The 20748-nt window shown below is 33.1% G+C and overlaps 2 protein-coding genes and 1 long non-coding RNA gene across 6 annotated transcripts; 2 read left to right on the top strand and 1 right to left on the bottom strand.

Annotated features, from left to right (window-relative positions):
• Nucleotides 1-207: 207 nt before the first annotated feature.
• On the top strand, nucleotides 208-5968 carry LOC108202304 (pentatricopeptide repeat-containing protein At1g63330-like). 2 transcript variants are annotated; one of them, XR_001803061.2, is made up of 4 exons: nucleotides 209-2218; nucleotides 3275-3457; nucleotides 3998-4138; nucleotides 5757-5968. XR_001803061.2 is itself a non-coding variant. In XM_064084349.1 (3 exons), the coding sequence occupies exons 1-2, from the start codon at nucleotides 416-418 to the stop codon at nucleotides 3314-3316; spliced, it is 1845 nt and encodes a 614-aa protein (XP_063940419.1). In that variant the 5' UTR covers nucleotides 208-415; the 3' UTR covers nucleotides 3317-3361; nucleotides 3998-4565. The 2 variants fall into 2 exon arrangements, 1 of the variants encoding a protein (XP_063940419.1); XM_064084349.1 differs by lacking the exon at nucleotides 5757-5968 and having other exon boundaries at nucleotides 208-2218; nucleotides 3275-3361; nucleotides 3998-4565.
• A 2250-nt stretch (nucleotides 5969-8218) lies between these two features.
• Nucleotides 8219-12103, top strand: LOC135146759 (pentatricopeptide repeat-containing protein At1g63330-like). The gene is made up of 2 exons (XM_064084696.1): nucleotides 8219-10225; nucleotides 11761-12103. Exon 1 carries the CDS (start codon nucleotides 8420-8422, stop codon nucleotides 10223-10225), a length of 1806 nt encoding a protein of 601 aa, XP_063940766.1. The 5' UTR covers nucleotides 8219-8419; the 3' UTR covers nucleotides 11761-12103.
• A 3943-nt stretch (nucleotides 12104-16046) lies between these two features.
• On the bottom strand, nucleotides 16047-18687 carry LOC108202306 (uncharacterized). Of its 3 annotated transcripts, none has more exons than XR_001803065.2 (5): nucleotides 18455-18687; nucleotides 18252-18369; nucleotides 17684-17930; nucleotides 17200-17471; nucleotides 16047-16940 (listed from the first exon to the last, which is right to left on the bottom strand). It is a non-coding gene; the product is annotated as an uncharacterized LOC108202306 (long non-coding RNA). The 3 variants fall into 3 exon arrangements; XR_001803063.2 differs by having other exon boundaries at nucleotides 16048-16597; nucleotides 16814-16940; nucleotides 18252-18686; XR_001803062.2 differs by having other exon boundaries at nucleotides 18252-18686.
• Nucleotides 18688-20748: the final 2061 nt, after the last annotated feature.

Genomic DNA, 20748 nt, shown 5'->3' on the forward strand with positions numbered 1-20748 from the left:
TCAAGATCATCACCTGAAAAGGATATAGCTGTTTATTTTATTTCTTTTAGTAAATGATGAAGGTTAGAGTTTTAAGAAAAGTTTTATTTTCTTATATTTCAATAACAATTATAAAGTAAAAGACTCAGAAAATAGAGATCATAAAGATCTTTTAAACGGTCTTGCATTCTATTTTTTATCAATCGCGTTTTTTCACTAGTTGGATGATAAAAGATGGTAAAGTAACGGATAACAAGCACGGTACAAATGCAATGATTTACCCACTCCAAGGTGCAATTTATGTTTATGACAGTACTAACAGATAAGCTTGGTTGTTATTTTTGTTTGTCTGTTCTTAAATTTGTCTGTTATTTAGTCCATCACTCTTATTCTGATGTGACAATTATCAGTTCTTGATTCACAAAATATTTAAGCAATGTCTGCCATTTTCCTGAGAAGAGGAGCTCAAAGACTCGCATGCCCATTTCCTCTGTTCTCTACGAAGCCTAACCCTAATTCACAACCCAAACCCCCCTTTATTCCTTCTCCATCCACCACTCATCCCGAGCTAAAACTACTACTCTATCAGAAATCCAAGGTTGGTTTCGATAAACTCGACGATGCTCTTCTTCTGTTCGATAAAATGCTCCTTCTGAAATCTAAGCTTTCTGTTCTGCATTTCAACCAACTGTTAGCCGCCCTCGTTCGGATGGAAGAGTACTCTGTTGCTGTCTCCATGTTTCGAGAAATGCGTGTGTTAAGCATTCCTGTTAATATTGTTACCTTTAATACTGCCATCCATTCCACTTGTCACTTGAATACACTTGATTATGCCTTTTCATTGCTTGCTGGAATCATCAAGAGTGGTTGGGTGCCTGATGTCGTGACCTACACTACTCTCATCAAGGGCCTTCTGTCTCAAGACAGGGCTTTGGAGGCTGAGCATCTATTTAGGAAGCTTATCAGATTTCGAGAAATTCAGCCCAATGTAGTTATGTATAACACCATCATTGATGGTCTCTGCAAAACTTCAAATACCTCCATGGCTCTCAAGTTGTTAAGAAAGATGGAGAAGTTAGGTTGTAAACCCGATGCGATAACTTATACCTCGATTATTGATTCTCTGTGCAAAGAAAGACGAGTCGATCATGCACTGGATCTTGTGTCTGTAATGAGCGTTAGAGGCATTCCACCAGATGTTATAACCTATAACAGATTACTTCAAGGCCTTTGCAGCTCCAGCCAATGGGAGGACATTGAGCCTTTGTTAAGTGAGATGGGTGCTCAGAAGATCTCTCCTGATCTGCACACCTATAATATATTGGTCGATGCACACTGCAAAGAAGGGAGGACAAAAGATGCTCAAGATGTTATTGAAATTATGATCGAGAAAAGTGTACCTCCTGATGTCATCACCTACAACACACTAATGGATGGATATTGTTTAACAGGCAAAATGGACAGGGCACTAGAGGTGCTGAATACCATGAGGAGTAATGAGATATGGCCAAATTGTTATAGCTATAACATTCTGATAAATGGCTATTGTAAGAGGCAGGAAGTAGACAACGCCATCAATCTCCTCAGACAAATGCCTGTTGAAGGTATAAAAGCTGATGTTCAAACCTACAGCACCATCATACATGGTTTGTTTCAGATGGGTAGACATAATGAGGCGCGGAACCTTTTCCATGAAATGCTAAAACAAGGTAATAAACCAAATATCGTAACATGTCGAATTCTGTTGGATGGCCTTTGCAAGAACCGATACATGGATGAAGCAATTTCCTTCTTTCGAATAATGGAATGTAAAGGTATAGTTCATGATGTTCAAATACATAATATCCTCATTGATGGTCTCTGCAAGAACAGAAAACTTGACGAGGCCAGAAATATTTTTGATAAGCTTGCTTCGAGAGGTTTGCAACCCAATGTGAAGACATACACTACAATGATTCAAGGATTTTGTCAAGAAGGGTTGTTTGAGGAAGCAAAGATATTACTTTCTGAAATGGAAACTAGCGGTTGTTTGCCTAATGATGTGACTTACAACACGATCATCCGTGGAAGCCTTTTGAATAAAAGATATGAAGAAGCAGTTGTGCTGATTGAGAACATGCGAGCTCACAATTACGAAGCGGATGCATCTACCACATCCATGGTAGTAGAGCTATTTCCTAAAGAACAGGAAGAACAGGACCCCGCCGTTCTTGCTTTCTGCAAATGGTTTTTGCAACAGGTACTTTAATTTATGGTTCATTGTTATTTATTGTCATCTCCTAACTTATTTAAGTTATCTGCTATAGTAATATGTTTTGCTGAGTAAAGAATTATATCTATTAGCAACTTAAGAGATACCATCAGTTTGTTTAGAGGTAATAGACAGTGGATTAGAGACTGTAATGCTATCTCTTCTATATAAGGACAGTCTATGTTCAAGTTGTCATTCCGAACTGAAAGCTAGCATAGCGACGCTTCCCATAATACGGAAAAATAAATCAGCATTTAAAAATAATAAAAGAAGCCTCTGTACTACCTCTATAATGCATATATCAGATAACTTTATTCCAGATATACCCTTCACCACGCATATTCAGGCTTTCACAAACAAGCTCATTTCTCTTTCTCTACTAATTAAAATAACAAAAACTCTTAAAATGAATGTATAATCCCTACTTTTTTCCTTACACTTCCTTTTTGTCTCCCCCCTTCCGCTTGCTAGCTTTTCCCTGCTATTTAACTCCATTATGCTAAGTTGGCTCTTGGAGATGCACTAATATAGAGAACAAAGCAGAGATTGGTAAAAATTTACCTTTTGTGGTCTAGTGGATTACACAAAATAACAAGTTGGAACAAAAAATGAAGTATGAATGTTGTTTGTGGAATCACAAGGAGCTTACAGATTATGAGTTATGACATGTTGCTGAAATTTTCATGCGTTGAATTGTACTGTATATGTTATAGAACACTAGGAACCGAGAGTCTGTGTCGATTCTCCAGAGATTTGAGTTACGGAGTGTTCGCAAGAATATTAGTTTTCTGTGGTTTATGCTTTTCTCATGTTCTCCTTGTTTCATCCATGTGGGTTTGGCAGAGACAAAACAATGATATTAGGCTATTCGGCTTGGAAAGAAAGCTGGTTTTTTTAAATAATCTTGTATTTCTCTGGTTCTAATAATTAATGTGGAAAATAAGTTTCAGTTGGTTAGGTGAAACTTTTATTGGTTGCGCAATATATTCTTTCTAATCTGTATAGTCCCTTATATGTTTATGCTTCCCGTTTGATATTGTGCAGAAAAATGATCACGTTGACAGCTCGAGCACATTCTGGATTTGAGAAGATCAGTCAAATAGATCTGAAGGTCTCTACATCAGATGCTGGGTAACTAAAGTGCATCCCCTAGGCCCTCATTTATTTATGCTTCCTGTTTGATATTGAGGACTTCTTATTAGAAGTGGAGAAAAGTGATAAAAAAAAGTATGAATTCATTGTCTTTACTCCTTTGCCAGTAATCTTTATAAGTTATAGGTCATAGACCTAACTCTATGTACTCACAGATCTCATCAAGTGGCCCCTTGAATCCCACATGAAGAACATATAGTAAAAAACATGAGCTTTAACTGAATCCAATATGCGATGCCATACTTAATTTGTATAGAGATACATGAGCTCCATGTAACATATATATTATGTTTGCATGTGTCAAATATTTACTCTTTTACCTAATTTGCATAAAGAAACACTTATAGAAAACACGTTACTCACGATTTCTCAGCGGATGCATCCGCAACGTCCATGGTACTATACCTTTTTTCAACAGAAGAAGAAGATTCATCTATTTTTGCTTTCCTTGAATGGTTGTTGCAATAGGTAGAAAAATTGATGGTTCACTGTTATAAATTTTCATTTTCCCAACATTCTTGAGGATTTCGCATACATTGTTGAGTTACTTGCATATGTTAGTAGGCGGAAATTTCTATGATAAGGCAGTTAGTATACGGAAATTGTATGATGCAGGTGTGGAGCACAGGGCAACAGTAAATTCGGAAAAGGAAATATTTTCTTTCCTATATTTCTTCCATTCTACTCAACCATGGTAGAGCCTGTCAAAGAACTAACAGATGATGAAAACCCTGCCAAGTGTACAATGCGACTGGGGTAAGTTCTTAACATCGCAAACATTTAGTAATTTCAAGAAACTAGATCTCGGGAACATCCAGACCCATCATTTTAAGGCATTGACATGGTAATGGTCGCTACCTAGTGACTCGATCTTGTATGCTTTTGCTCTCAAGTCCCCTGGCAAAATTTTATAAGCACAGGGTATAGCAACAATAAAACTAATGAATTACATTTCTTCACATTAGAAGCCCATGCAACAGCGAAATATTAGAAGCCCTTTCTTCTCCTAGACCACCCAAGCCTAAAAGGCTTTCTGCATGCTTTGCATTGCACCTGTATTTTCACCTCAATATTCACGATTCGATTCTGGCTAATGTTGACACAAAATGACAAACTTCATTAATATGAGCAAAAAACAAAGAAATAACTCAATCAACTTTGTGTCTTGCAAAAATGTTAAGATAGGCATGCGCTTTCCGGAATTTCAAAAAAATAAGGATCGAAACTGATTGTCATCCCTAATTTTTGAAAGTGAGACGAGTTGCAGTTTAGATTAGCCCTTTTGATTCCGTCACTTGCACACTATATAGAGTTACATAAACAATCTATGGCAGAATACCAATATATAAGCTGGGTTGAATACATGGATAGTACTGGCGAGGAAGAAGAGTCCGAAGAGACCGAAGAGTCCTGCTTCAATACTATTACAACAACAGCTTCCATATCCATGCACAACCTCCATCACTGACATACCATCATCTCTACAATTCTATATATAAATCGGTGACCAACTTCACTACAAGAAAAGAAGCTATTTCCGATAGACCCAATCCGACCGACCCATTTTACCTTCGGGCAACATGATGGTCGGAAATCAAGAATTCTTCGACACTCTGCATCTCAAACTAAGCATTAGCATGCACATATATACTGTATGCACAAAGCTAAAACTGGCCTCTTGGCTTCTCACAAGACAACTTTTGTTCTAACATGCCTTCTCCCTCAATTATTTCGAAATAATAATACAGGAATCCTCACCTTCCATTGAGCCATTGATAATTTTAGTTGTGGAATATAGTAGAACCTTGATAAATTAATAAGTTGATTAAATAAACTCGATCTCAACATATTAATATATTCAATCTCAATTATCACAAGAAACTAGTATTTAAAATTTATCAGTTTCAAAATTATAAATTTATCGAGTTTCAGTCGGAGTATCTTATATATCTATTTGAAAAAATCCACTCACTGGTATAAAAATTTGCTGTCTGAACCATAAATATTTGAAATTTGTGGGTAGATTTCTCATCGTGGACATTAATTTATGATCGAAGATAAGAAAAGAGGCTATCTGACCATATTTGTTTATAACTCCTCAATTATTCTTCTCATCAATCATCACGGTCTGCATTTTGGAGTTGAGTTACATTTTTGTCACTTGGTATTGGATGGTACGAGCATTCATCTAACATTCTTTTGTTTAGATCTGCATTTGTATTTGAATTTCAAATTACTCAAATTCTTGCATATGTTCTTGTCTTAAAGTTCAAAATTCTTAAAAGTTCACAAATGAAACCTCTTCTCGATTAAGAAATTATACTACCTCACCTACAAGGCTACAACACACTAATGGGTGGATTTTGTTTAACAGGAAAAATGGACAGGGCATTAGAGGTGTTAAATACCATGAGGAGTAATGGGATAGCGCCAGATTGTTATACTCATTGAACGTGTTTACTCATGTTTCTTAGAAAAATTGATCCAGATTATCTATGATGGCCTACAACCAGAATTAGAATAAATTTTTCTTCTTCTAAAAGTTCCTTTGTGTCTATTAACATGTAGGACGTACTTTCAAGTTCAGGTGTTACTTCATTGATTTCTTATTTGTTGCGAATCTTAAAATCGCTTGGAGGCTGATGGGATATGAGTTATGTACAAGACCACCAATCAGCTGGTTGGTTTGTTTAAATGTTAGAACTCGGGTTAACTCGGTTCGACGTGATTCGTTTAAAACTTAAGCTCGAAACGGGATATGTAGTTAAAAATCAGCTCGGAACAACATATGTTGTTTAAAAATTCGGTTTGAGCTTGGCTCGTTAAAACTAAAACTATTGTTAAAAATATTGATGCATATCGTCACAGAGATATCAAAGGTATTAGTTTTCTTGTAAATATTTCGAGCCCGCAACAATATTGTACAATAAAAGTTGATGAAGTAACAAATAACAATTAACACATACACAATGATGTACCTGGTCCAAGTCGTCCGGGTGTTAAAAGGGTTCAATTTCTTGAACACATACACAATGATGTATAAGCTTGGTTCAATTTATATTTACTAGTTGATAACCCGTGCCAAGCACGGGTTTAAATAAAATTTTAAAATTTGTTATTTATTGAAAGAATAATGTCTTTTTTTAATTACATTATCATATTTTTATTATACATATTTAAATTATTGTTTTTAAATGATATTTAAATTATTGTTATTTAATATAAGACTTTTTATATATTAAAATTTGATCCTACTTTAAATTTATTTCATAACGATATGGGTCCTCGTTCTATGGAGTCCACAAAATAAGTGTATTGGAGTCTAAAATTATTTAAAAATAATCTACTCGTTTCAATTTTAATTTTTTTAGTCTACAATATCTGTAAACATCTGACAATTTGCGGGTTATGTTTCACAATATAATCGTTGCAATCAAAAGATAAAACAGTTATTTTATTATTTTTATGAATCACTAAACACTATATATGTTCTAAAATATAACTCATAAGTAGAATAATGATCTTAATGATCGTTTCGGTTCTTTTATTATACAGTATGTTGCAATATGGACAATGACTTCAATTTTCTTTGAGTTTCTATTTGTCAAGTCAGTGTTACCACCGTCTTATTCGTCTTTATCGCAATCTTCTGAAAAACACGAAAGGATAATAATAATAATAATTATTAAAAAATATATGACCAACTTTTTTGGTACTTTGGTATCAATATTGAATCTTGTTTATTTTAATTCTGAAATATGATAGAAATTTTATAGATTTGTTTCGTAAATTAAATTGTATGAGTTTTAAAAATTAAAACGAATATTTGACGTATATCCAGAGTTTCGGTTCTTTTATTATATGTTGTAATATGGAGAATAACTTCATTTTCAGTCAGTGTTACCACTGCCTTATTCGTCTTTATCTCAATCTTCTGATAAACACTGAATGATAATAATTATTATTATTAAAAAAATATAAGACCAAGTTTTTTTGGTACTTTAGTATCAATATTGAATCTTGTTTATTTTAAATCTGAAATATAATAGAAATTTTATAAATTTATTTCGTAAATTAAATTGTATAATTTTTAAAAATTAAAACGAATAATTTCGTTGACATTATTATTCCTTTGATAGCATATTATATTAATATCAATATGAACTCCTTGTTTATTTGAACTCTGAAGCATGGTAAAAGATTTATAGAGTTGTTCCGTATATTAAATTATTTGAGTTTTAAAAAATTAAAACAAATAATTTTGTTGGTAATATATTTTTGTTAGTGAAATAATTGTTATAATACAAAATCCTATTTTTTCATAATAGTAATAACTGTTAAATAAAAAACAATATGTTGATTGTCAAATTTTGATATGAATTTTATAGAACTGTTTCATAAGTTAAATTGTTAGCGATTTAAGTGGATGATAAATGTTATATTACAAAATGCTAAACATAAAATTCTTTTTTTATAGTAGTATAATAATCTTAACCAATATTGAAATTTTTATTAATAAAATCCGAATCAATATAGAAGTCTTTTCATAAAATTCTAATCAATATAGAAGTCTTTCACTGTTCTAATGAATATTGATGCCTTTAATAATAAAATCTATTCAATATAGAAGTCTTTTGATAATAGTATAATAATAATAACTATAAAATCCTAATCAATGACCAAATTTTGGTATTCTGGTCCCGATGTTCCACCGAAACGTGGTTTCGCTTATTAATAAAGGGTATTGATAATAATAATAACTATAAAATCCTAATCAATGACCAAATTTTGGTATTCTGGTACCGATGTTCCACCGAAACGTGGTTTCGCTTATTAATAAAGGGCATTGATGATAGTAACAGATAAGCTTGGTTGTTATTTATGTTTATCTGTTCTTAAATTAGTCTGTTATTGTGTGTGGCTCATATTTAGTCCATCACTCCTATTCTGACGTGACAATTACCAGTTCACTCCGGTTCTTGATTCACAAAATATTCTGCATTTAACCATTAAACTCTTTAAAAACAGCTTTAAGCAATGTCTGCCATTTTCCTGAGAAGAGGAGCTCAAAGACTCGCATGCCCATTTCCTCTGTTCTCTACGAAGCCTAACCCTAATTCACAACCCAATGCCCCCTTTATTCCTTCTCCATCCACCACTCATCCCGAGCTAAAACTACTACTCTATCAGAAATCCAAGGTTGGTTTCAATAAACTCGACGATGCTCTGCTTGTGTTCGATAAAATGCTCCTTCTGAAATCTAGGCTTTCTGTTCTGCATTTCAACCAACTGTTAGCCGCCCTCGTTCGGATGGAAGAGTACTCTGTTGCCGTCTCCATGTTTCGAGAAATGCGTCTGTTAAGCATTCCTGTTGATATTGTTACCTTTACTACTGCCATCCATTCCTGTTGTCACTTGAATACACTTGATTATGCCTTTTCGTTGCTTGCTGGAATCATCAAGAGTGGTTGGGTGCCTGATGTCGTGACCTACACTACTCTCATCAAGGGCCTTCTGTCTCAAGACAGGGCTTTGGAGGCTGAGCATCTATTTAGGAAGCTTATCAGATTTCGAGAAATTCAGCCCAATGTAGTTATGTATAACACCATCATTGATGGTCTCTGCAAAACTTCAAATACCTCCATGGCTCTCAAGTTGTTAAGAAAGATGGAGAACATAGGTTGCAGACCCGATACTGTAACTTATACCTCGATTATTGATTCTTTGTGCAAAGAGAGGCGAGTCGATCATGCATTGGATCTTGTGTCTGAAATGACCTACAAAGGCATATCACCAGATGTTATAACCTATAACAGATTACTTCAAGGTCTTTGCATCTCTAGCCGATGGGAGGACATTGAGCCGTTGTTAAGTGAGATGGGTGGTCAGAAGATCCCTCTTAATTTGCACACCTATAATATATTAGTTGATGCATACTGCAAAGAAGGGAGGACAAAAGATGCTCAAGATGTTATTGAAATTATGATCGAGAAAAGTGTAACTCCTGATGTAATCACCTACAACACACTAATGGATGGATTTTGTTTAACAGGCAAAATGGACAGGGCATTAGAGGTGCTGAATACCATGAGGAGTAACGGGATAGCGCCAGATTGTTATAGCTTTAGCATTCTGATAAATGGCTATTGTAAGAGGCAGGTAGTAGACAAAGCCATCAGTCTCCTCAGACAAATGTCTGCTGAAGGTCTGGAGCCTGTAGTTGAAACCTACAATACACTGATGCATGGTCTCTTTCAGATGGGTAGACATGCTGAGGTGCACAACCTTTTCCATGAAATGCTAAAACAAGGTAATAAACCAGATATCGTAACATGTCGAATTCTGTTGGATGGCCTTTGCAAGAACCGATACATGGATGAAGCAATTTCCTTCTTTCGAATGATGGAATGTAAAGGTATAGTTCATGATGTTCAAATACATAATATCCTCATTGATGGTCTCTGCAAGAACAGAAAACTTGACGAGGCCAGAAATATTTTTGATAAGCTTGCTTCGAGAGGTTTGCAACCCAATGTCATAACACACAACATAATGATCAGAGGACTTTGTCAAGAAGGGTTGTTTGACGAAGCAAAGATGTTACTTTCTAAAATGGAATCTAGTGGTTGTTTGCCTGACGATGTGACTTACAACACGATCATCCGTGGAAGCCTCTTGAATAAAAGATACGAAGAAGCAGTTGTACTGATTGAGAACATGAGAGCTCACAATTTCAAAGCGGATGCATCTACCACATCCATGGTAGTAGACCTATTACCTGAAGAAGAACAAGAGGGCCAGGACCCCGCCGTTCTTGCTTTCTGCAAATGGTTTTTGCAATAGGTACTGAAGAAATTAATGGTTCATTGTTATGTATTATCATCTCCTAACTTCTTTAAGTTATCTGCTATAGTTTAGAGGGATTAGCAAAGAATAATATCGATTAGCAACTTAAGGAATAATATCGACTATGTAAAAGCAATGGCAAGTAGTATTATCTATGGAGACGGTGCTGAGAATCAAGTAATATTATTGCTACAAACCAGTGATAATAGGAGGATTGAGCACTATTGAACAGGAATGAAAATATAACTCAGACCAATATTGATGATTCTGATCTACCTTGAAATAAAAAGGACCTCCGATCGAGGTGTGGTTCAGCTTCCGTATGAATAACAACAAGCTAAATGAAGTGTATTTTATTTGGAGTTCAAAAGAGAATTTATATAGAGATTTGAGCATTCGAGAGGGTCAGGCTCTGCTAATTAAAATAACAAAAACTCTTAAATGAATGGATAATCGCTACTTTTTCCTTACACTTCCTTTATGTCTCCCTCCTTCCGCTTGCTAGCTTTTCCCTGCTATGCAACTCCATTATGCTAAGTCTCCTGGAGATGCACTAATACAGAGAACAAAACAGAAATTTGTAAAAATTTACCTAAGGGGTCAACATGGTTGGAGTTGAAACATTATCTCCAGTTTTCTAAATTTGAATTGGCACATCACATTTAGCTAATTGGTTGTTTTAGTTAAATTAGCTATTATTGACATATGAAGTTTGGGAAAAGATTATTCTATCTCAATTCTCAAGGATATTCCGTTTGATACAAAAAAAAAAGTGTTGGATATATTAAAATTTCGATCCAGACAGTAATGATAAAATCAATTGCATGCCAAATTAGCAAAAATCACTTGTGTACATCTTCCAGCACTATCAGATTGACTGATGAAATGACTGTTTCGCAACTTTTGTGGTCTAGGGGATTACACAAAATAACAAGTTGGAACAGAAAATGAAGTATGAATATTGCTTGTCGAATCACAAGGAGCTTACAGTTTATGAGTTATGACATGTAGCTGAAATTTTCATGCGTTAAAGCATTAAACTACTAGGAAATGGAATATGGTTAATTGAACAGCTATCATATGGCAGGTTTTAGTTTTATATAGTTGCATTATTATTGGGATTTCTATATAGTGATACTTTTATTCTGCTCACTACTAAAAATGCCGTAAAACTAAATTGTGGTGTATATGTTATAGAACACTAGGAAGCGAATTAAAGTCCGCGTCGATTCTCCAGAGATTTTTATTATGGAGTGTTCGCAAGAATATAGTTTTCTGTGGTTTATGCTTTTCTCATGTTCTCCTTGTTTCATCCATGTGGCTTTGGCAGAGACAAAACAGTGATATTAGGCTATTCGGTTTGGAAACAAAGCTCGCGTTTTGAATAATCTTGTATTTCTCTGGTTCTAATAATTTAATGTGGAAAATAAAGTTTCGGTTTGTTAGGTGAAACTTTTATTGGTTGCGCAATATTTACTTTCTAATCTGTATAGTCCCTTATGTGTTTATGCTTCCTGTTTGATATTGTGCAGAAAAATGATCAAGCTGACAGCTCGAGCACATTCTGGATTTGAGAAGATCAGTCAAATAGATCTGAAGGTCTCTACATCAAATGCTGGATAACTAAAATGCATCCCCTAGGCCCTCATTTATTTGTGCTTCCTGTTTGATATTGAGGACTGCTGATTAGAAGTGCAGAAAAGTGATCAGAAAAGGATGAATCCAATATGCGATGCTATACTTAATTTGTATGCACATATATACTTGTTGCAATAGGTAGAAAAATTGATGGTTCACTGTTACAAATTTTCATTTTCCCAACATTCTTGAGGATTTCGCATACATTGTTGAGTTACTTGCATATGTTAGTAGGCGGACAGTAAAACATCTGAGAAATTTCTGTCATAAGGCAGTACTCCGTGTTTGAGTGAGATTAAAATAAGTGCTTCTTGTTTAATGTAAAAAATGAAGCAGTAGTTAGAAGCAGGTAAAGACTTATAAATGATTAAAGTGTTTGGGAAATAAGTAGAAGTCCCGGAACAAAAGCTAGCATTCTTAACTTTTTATAAGTGCTTCTTGACTTATTACACAAACGGTACAACAAATAAGTGCTTTTAACTTATAAACCCAGAAGCTAGGCTTTTAAGCGCTAGCCAAACACCCACTTAGTAACTCTAAAATTAAATTCCCTCGTAATTCCCTTCTAGCCTGATGTTGTCCTAGTGATATAAGGCATCACTAGTAATAAGACGTCTCTACATCAAATGCTGGATAACTGAAGTGCATCCCCTAGGCCGTCATTTATTTATGCTTCCTGTTTGATATTGAGGACTGCTGATTAGAAGTGCAGAAAATGAGAAAAGTGATCGAAAAAGTATGAATTCATCGTCTTTACTCCTTTGCCAGTAATCTTTAAAAGATATAGGTCATAGACCTAACTCTATGTACTCACAGATCTCATCAAGTGGCCCCTTGAATGGTAATAAGAATTTCAAATGACTTTTGCACAAATCTTACAGTTTGTCTCTTCCGGTACTCTTTTGTGCTAACTATTTCAGCGTCAGAATTTAAAAGTGTCATCAAACTTCACAGATATATCGTCGCTGTACTGGTCAATTTTTACAAACTGTATGGATCTTGGAATGATATTTGGCTCCCCAGATTGACATGAGCAAACTTGAATATTATACTTAAACATTCATAATATCTTAAAGATATAAATAAATATAGTCACCTACAATATACTTATGGAAGGATTTTGTTTTAGAGGCAAAATTGACAAGGCACAACAGGTGCTGAATAACAATATATCAAATGAGGCAAAAAAAAAATTAGATGGAGGCAAATTTTTTTAGATGGTATTTGCGAGAACCAATCATCGATGAGGTGAATTTTTATAGATGGTATTTGCAAGAATCAATACATTAATGAGGCGATTTCCGTCTTTCGAATGATGGAATATAAAGGTGCAGGTCTTGATATTCGAATTTGTAATAATTTCATTGAGAGTCTCCGTAAGAACAAGAAGTTTGATGCGGCCAGAAATATTTTTGATAACGGAGACAATAATGTTTGAAACCCAATGTCATAACAGACAACATATTGATCTGAGAATTTTGCAAAGAAGGGTTATATGAGAAAGCAAAGGAATTACTGGTTAAAATGAAAGTTAGCAGATGCTATCGTTGAGCAAGATTTTGTTGCAACAACTTATTAAGGGCTTTCATCAGTTTGTTGACAAGAAACTATTTATTTAGTTTGTTGAAAATCACCTACGATTCGATCTTTTTTACATTGGTTCGAGTTGATCGTAGATCTCGTATAACTTTTTATTCCGAAATAAATTGTTATTTTTTCAAAAACAAAAACTAATAAAAATTCTGTAAATTTCTCAGGTTATCTTTTCATTTTCTCTCCTTCTGTAAACATAGTATTCTGAGAGTATCAAATGGCACCATACTAAAGTTTAGATGATCAAATGGCGAGTTTAAGTATAGAGGACGAAGAAAATGAAGAACTGGTCGAGCATCACTGACAATGTACAAATAGCTCTCGAGCTTATAACACAGGGGAGGAGGCAGATGTGGCTTTAAAACTCGACATAAGCAAAGCTTATGACAGAGTTAATTGGAACTATTTAAAATACAGGATGGAAGTCATGGGTTTTGCTACAACCTGGATCAACTGGATATATGCTGTTATGTGTTAAAACAGTTTAGTATATGGTATGCTTTAACGTTACGTTAGTTGGTCCAATCTCTCTAGGTCGAGGGTTACTTCAAGGTGACCCCCTATCCCCATACTTGTTCTGTTATGTGCAGAAGGCTTATCTAATTTGTATCGAAATGCTGCTACTAATGAAGTTATCCATGATGGCAAAATCAGCCCGAATGCACCTGCTATAACCCATCTTTTATTTGTTAATGATAGTTTTCTATTTTTCAGATCTAGTCAAGTTGAAGCACAAGTTGTTAAAGATCTGCTGAATTCATATGAGAGGCTTTCAGGGCAAGCAGTGAATTACCAAAAATCGGGTATCTTTTTAGTGCAAATGTGCGAAGAGATAAACAACATGAAATCATGGAGATCTTGGCTGTTATATGATCTCTTTAAAAATACTCATAGTCTTCTACTGCATTTTTAAAGATCTTGTCATACAACAATGGAATGATTTGGTGAACCGTCATGCTATAAAGCCCGCAAATGAGATATTAACCAAAAAACCCAACTAACATGTCATTTTTTTGCCAATAAATCTTTAAACTTTTTTTTCCTTAACAACCTCATTAAACTTTACTCAATATTTGAAAAAAATTTAACTAGAGTTAATTATAGCTGACGTGAATCTTACGTGGCAATATGATTACAATTAATCAAAACATAAGAAAAATAAATAAATTTTTTACTCAAGCCTCACCAGAGAACCGCCAAAACATCACCTAGGTAGCATTTTGGTGTCCAGATATTATATTTGCACCACGACCTCTTGTTCTCTGTGAAGTAAAGCTTCAGATACAGCTGATTTTTATTTGGTCAGGACCTCAGGAGGCTGGTTGGGTAGCCAAAGGATTTGACAATAAATCTCCTTACTCTATTACGTTTGGCCCTCATAAACATCGAGTTACAAACAAGGTCCATTTCGTTTTGAAGCGTAAAAACCCCAAGACCGAAGAGTTTGTTGAGCATCATGTTAAGTTCCCACCATCTGTGTCGTCTGACAAATTAATCCAGTGTGGACTGTAATTTTGAAGCCTAACAATGATTAAGAATCTTGGTTGATAGGGAAGAGAAGAAGAAGGTCAATTTCTTGTATTCAGAAGATTTTTATACAGCCCTAATCCCAGCAAAGACAGCTCCTGATTCAGATGACAAGAAACCTACAGACTAGGACAGAGATAAAATACCCTCGGATCTTCTTTGAGTTTATAAAATTAATTAAAATATTATAAATGATTAAAAGATAAATTATTACTGAATAGACATGATGTGGCAGACACGTGTAATGAATAGGCGTTATGTGGCACACACGTGTATAAAAAGATACAAATCATGCAGAGATACTTGACAACTCAGATTAGAATATTTAACCATGGTTTGTTTTGTATTTTTTTATATGATTTTAATAAAGTTTGTTGGAGTTGTTAGTGAAGAGAAAATTTTAAAAGTTTTTTGGCAAAAAAATGACAAGTTTGTTGAGTTTTTTGGTTAATAGCTCCCCGCAAATAGGATAGCACATCTTTTGACTAGAATCCCCGATTTAATAAGACTAGTAATTTTTGCCCGCTACGCATGGGCATAAAAATGAATATTTTGTAACAAATGAGTTCATAAATTTTTTAAAAAATTATTATAAATCTAATAAAGTAATAATGAGTATATTAATTTGATAATTAATTTGAAAAAATTAATGTATTTTTATACTTATGTTTATATATAGAGAAGTTATTTATCACTTTTGAATCTGTTATACGTTGTATAGATGACTTTTAATATAAAAAATTAAGATTATTTTGATAGTTTTTTCAATACAATGTTTTTGTGAAATATAATTCGATAATTAGATTTTTAACGGTGTAAAAATTCACTTTCTCCAATCAATACGTTCAATATTTGGACTTGGAACTAATTAAAATTGATTATAATCTATAAATAATATAATATATAATTTGATATTTATATAAAAATCATAGTTTTACTGAAAATCATAAAATTTCATGTGAAATATTAAAGACATGAAATTTCATAAAATTTGATATTTTTTTAGATTTTTAATAATTTATTCTATTATGACTTATTTTATATGAAACTATGACTTATTTTACATGTTCCGAATTTTTGATATGTTTTAAAGTAAAAATTTTTATCTAAATAAATGTAAAAAAATCTCATCTAAATAAACTTTATTATAATAATAATAACAAATGAAAGGTTTTAATTTAAACTATAATATAATATAATAATTAAAATTTTATATCAAAATTTACAGCAGTTTTTGATTAAATAGAACAATTTCTTATTTTTCTGTCACAAAGCTGAAATCTTCTGTATCAAGCTGCATTCCAATGTGAGATGGCTTCAACTTGGACAAATTAAGATGTTGAAATAAATATGTATCAAGAAATTTTGCTTGTGAGACATAGACTTTGGAGGAAAATACAACACAAACACAAAGAAACACAAACACAAAGAGACTATAAAGTCACACAGTAAACAACAAATAACAATTAGATGTGTGATGTGCATATTATACCGAGCGTTCAATATAATTAAAAACCATATGCCAGGGCATTCACGAAATAGATCATTGCATGTGGGTTTGATGCAGATTGTTACAGAGACCTCTTTATCTTCTCTTATGAAGATCATTTCCTAACAAAAAATATTAGTCATGATTTTGTCTTGGCAGCAGCTGTATACTTCATTTGAGGAGAATAGTAGCAGCATCTTTCAACATTAACAGCCTACTTTGTCCACTAATTCATGTATTGCTCTTCATAGTTTGTGATTATATCAAAACATAGTTTTCATTTCATTTCAAGGTGTAAATGGAATGGAATTTACACTATAAAATGGTAGCAAGCTTACTTGATTGATTGCAGAAGGAATCTTGGAAATTGCCAAAACATCAGCAATCTTACATTGTTGTCCAAACAAATTTGATATCCATTTCAACAAAATCCTCAGGTTTTCATGATAGTCCAACTTCATATCCCTGTCCAACAATGAATAAGAATTATAATTGTTAGAATATAAGATCCTCATAATAAGCTTTTCCCTAACAGAACTATAACAATACAAAATATATTTCCAAGTGCCACTAAATCTAAACCAGCTTACAAATACATGCATAGTGATTTCTTATTAATTAGCAAAGTTCATAACTACTCAAATATTGCACATATTGACAAAAAGCTAAATCATAATCAGCGAGTACCAGACAAGAAGAAGAAAGAATATATAAGCTAAATTACCCAAACTCGAATGTAGATCATGGATATGAAAAGGAAAGAATACAGAATCTCTTGAACTGCCTTGATGCATCAATAGCTATCAGTACACGATGCATCCAGTCAAGAACATGGGAAGTAGGCGGCACCTTGATTTCTTCTTTCATCTACAGGACAGCAGGAGCCTGTCATCAGCATTGCTTTGGAGGTTATTTTTCAACATGTTTGTCCAAAGCATCTGTAGAGAAATTCTTCTGGCAGGGTGAAAACTTTGATCTCAGATCTTTAAAAAGAATCTGCAAAAAAAGTAAAGCACGTACTAATCAAGATCAGATTGAAATTTTTTAGGTGGATAATTGATTTCCATATCAAATTTTTCAGATACTCCCTCAGAATCCACAAATGAAGAAACTGTTTAGAACATATAAACACACAGTACATCATTGTCAGAAATGCATGTATTTCCTTACATTTAGCAAATCAAAATTAATAACTGAAATGCATGTACCTTTTCAAACCCTTCTGTTGACTTGGTCAATTTCTGGGTTCACCATCAGCAATAACTTGAGTTTTATGACCACAGGAATCCGGAAGTTGCACCAGAGTATCCTCGATAAAAACTTGTTCAAGTCTTATTCTGCTCTGATATACATTGGACACTATAAATACCATCTAATTAATGATATTATAACCTCTCTCAAAATTGACAAATGAATTTCATGGGTAGCCAAGGCCAGCATAATAAGAGCGGCATACTGCAACACAATAATAAGCAAACAAAAAAATAATGGTGACATATTGTAACTGAAAATTATAATGGCCAATTATTTCAATGAATATGAACTGAACTATCAGTAGTTGCCAGTATATTATAAATATAATGCCGTATAACAGTGATTACATAATTGTAAAAGAGGTTTAAAACAAAATTTAAGTAGTGGCATGTCCCTCACTGTGATATAGTAAATGTTATGTGCATTCATTCGATTTTATTATATCAACTGTATTGACAAAACCTAATCAAACCCGAGATTAAAAACGAAAGCTAGATAGTAAAGTGAAAGAAAATGAAAAACCTGAGATCAGAAGCGCCCAAGAATGGCATGATAAATAGTAACAATGTGACCCTTCTTATCCCACTCGAATCCAGAACCTTGGGGTACCTCTAACACATCCAATGTAAACGCATTCGGCCTAAATCACAACAAACAAATATCAAATACATAAAACTAAAATTATTGTTTGAGATTCAAATTTGAACCGAGATGGAGGATATAACTATATAAGAGGCAATAAGAGTAAGAAATGGGATGAATTCAAATGGTTTCCCTGTGCTCTAGGAATAAGCTTTGAATTTGAATTTGAATTTCAAATTCATGGTCAAACAGAGACCTAGCTGCCAAGAAGCACAGTAGAGGAAAGAAAAGAGTGCTCTAGTGAAATTTGCAGCTATTGTATTTTTGTTCTGTTGCCAAATGAAGTCATAGCAAAACAGGTTGATGAGTAAGACAGGGAGAAAGGGGGTAGACAGTGTCACGTGATCAATACATCTGTCCAAAGCAAAGTCCACTGCAGGTAAGAATGGAAAGTTAGCATGGGTTGCAAAGTGGTGAGGTGGAAAGTTTACACAATAGTAGAAATTTGGATGGCATTTTCTGTAATTAAGTATGAAGAATTGGGGTAGGAGGTGTAAAAAGCCATTGAAATAGGATTCAGGATTTATGATTTAAGTGATACTACAATTTGTTTATATCTTCTCCACGTTATGTGTTAAAAGTTTTATTGTCTAATATTTCATTTTAATGCAACGGCTTACTTAAAATTAAAAAAAAACTCTTTAAATGAATGTGTATTCTCCGCTTCTTCCATCATCTTACCATATTTTGGAACATATTCAAAACAAATTCAATTTATAATAATTAAAAAAAGGAAAATTTTAAATTATAAATTGATAGAATTGTTTTGAAGAGATCGAGGAATCTGATGTAAGATGAAAAAAGAGAGTTAATCACCTAAAACCATGATGGTACTAATTCTGAGAATGTGTTCAATTTGTAAATACTCTATATTGATAGATTTTTTTTGGTTTTTTTGCCAGAGACTCTATATAATAGTTAATTATAATTTTAAATTTATATTTTAAATAACTAATAATATAACATGAGAGAGCAAAGAAAGTGAGTCACTATTTTAGAAAACAAGACAAAATTATTATTTAATATTCCTCCTATATATAATTTGAATAATTCTAATGATTGGTCGTCACACTAATTTGTTGGGCCAAATAGTTTTAAAATTTTAATATCCTTAACAATCTCACAATAACTCACTAGGTCAAAAAGTTAAAAACTCAATATTTTTAAGAATCTAACCATTTAAAAACATGCATGAGAAAAATACACCCTTGGACCTTTATACATATTACACCTAATTCATGATCTTAAATAAAACTTAAAATAGAAATATCATAGGAATTGTTTTTAAAATTAGAATGGAAAACATACAATCAAAAAATTTAGTTATGTTATAATATAATTCAAAAATATTATTGATTTTTTTTAATATTATTGAAATAGATAATCAAATTATATTATAAAACCCGTCAAACATTATATAATTTTAAGAAAGTGACTTTTAAATTGGCATCACAATCATATTAATTGTCATAGGGTAACATAGTTAAAAATCCGTTATTCTCGATTGTTCACCTCAAAAGAAGATCCAACATTAGGGATAAAACATCACGTATATATTTTTTTCCTTATACAATTAAATAATATTACAAAAATTTATTTGAGCTTTTAAAGGGGATGAAAATTTTTTTATGACCTAGGCGCACGTCCCAATTGAATTGATTAAAGGTCAATGTGTCGATCTTTTATATTTGAGAATCACATTGGATACGGGCTATGTCGTGGGCTAATCACCGAGCTTAGCACATATTATCGGTTTCCAATTCAATAAAATAGAATCTTTCTTATTTATATCATATTGTGTTGATTAACCTTTTATCATATCATGTGTTTTGACTTACAATGCCATATTTTATACAATGTCATTTATTTATTTGTTGGTTTGGATTATACATACTTGTTGGACTTTATGCTCAATCCTCTAACTCTGTTTTACAGTTAAAGCTGAAAATAGTGTGACTATTCAAAACAGCCCGTGAGACTACCAGTTGTTCAGGACATGACTATAGGCTCCGCTTTATGCAGATAGACTTGAGAGCATATAGTAGGATACATTGAGTTGTGAGCATATAGTAGGATACATTGAGTTGTGGGTTTTGTTCTGTTGGAGTTATATGGATCTTTTGGAGTTTGGAAGTTGTATTGTTGGCTCATTTGATTTTGTAGATGTAGATTCATACTCTAACCTGTGGCGATCTTGGGTGGGACTTTTTTGGGTTTAGATGACCGTTGTAGTTGGAATATCTTAGTAGTTTATTAATTTAATACTTAATTCTGTAGTTTATATATATATATATATATATATATATATATATATATATATATATATATATATATATATTTGCTAAATGCAGTTTATATATTAGTAGTTTTGCATATT

This window comes from Daucus carota, chromosome 9 (assembly GCF_001625215.2).
Source record: "Daucus carota subsp. sativus chromosome 9, DH1 v3.0, whole genome shotgun sequence".
Lineage (NCBI taxonomy): Eukaryota > Viridiplantae > Streptophyta > Magnoliopsida > Apiales > Apiaceae > Daucus > Daucus carota.

Bases quoted from the DNA above. Each gene is read 5' to 3' on its own strand.
- LOC135146759 (XM_064084696.1), top strand. From the start codon at position 8,420: ATGTCTGCCATTTTCCTGAGAAGAGGAGCTCAAAGACTCGCATGCCCA.
- LOC108202304 (XM_064084349.1), top strand. From the start codon at position 416: ATGTCTGCCATTTTCCTGAGAAGAGGAGCTCAAAGACTCGCATGCCCA. The intron at 2,219-3,274 runs GTACTTTAATTT...GATATTGTGCAG, and splicing joins GCAAATGGTTTTTGCAACAG to AAAAATGATCACGTTGACAG.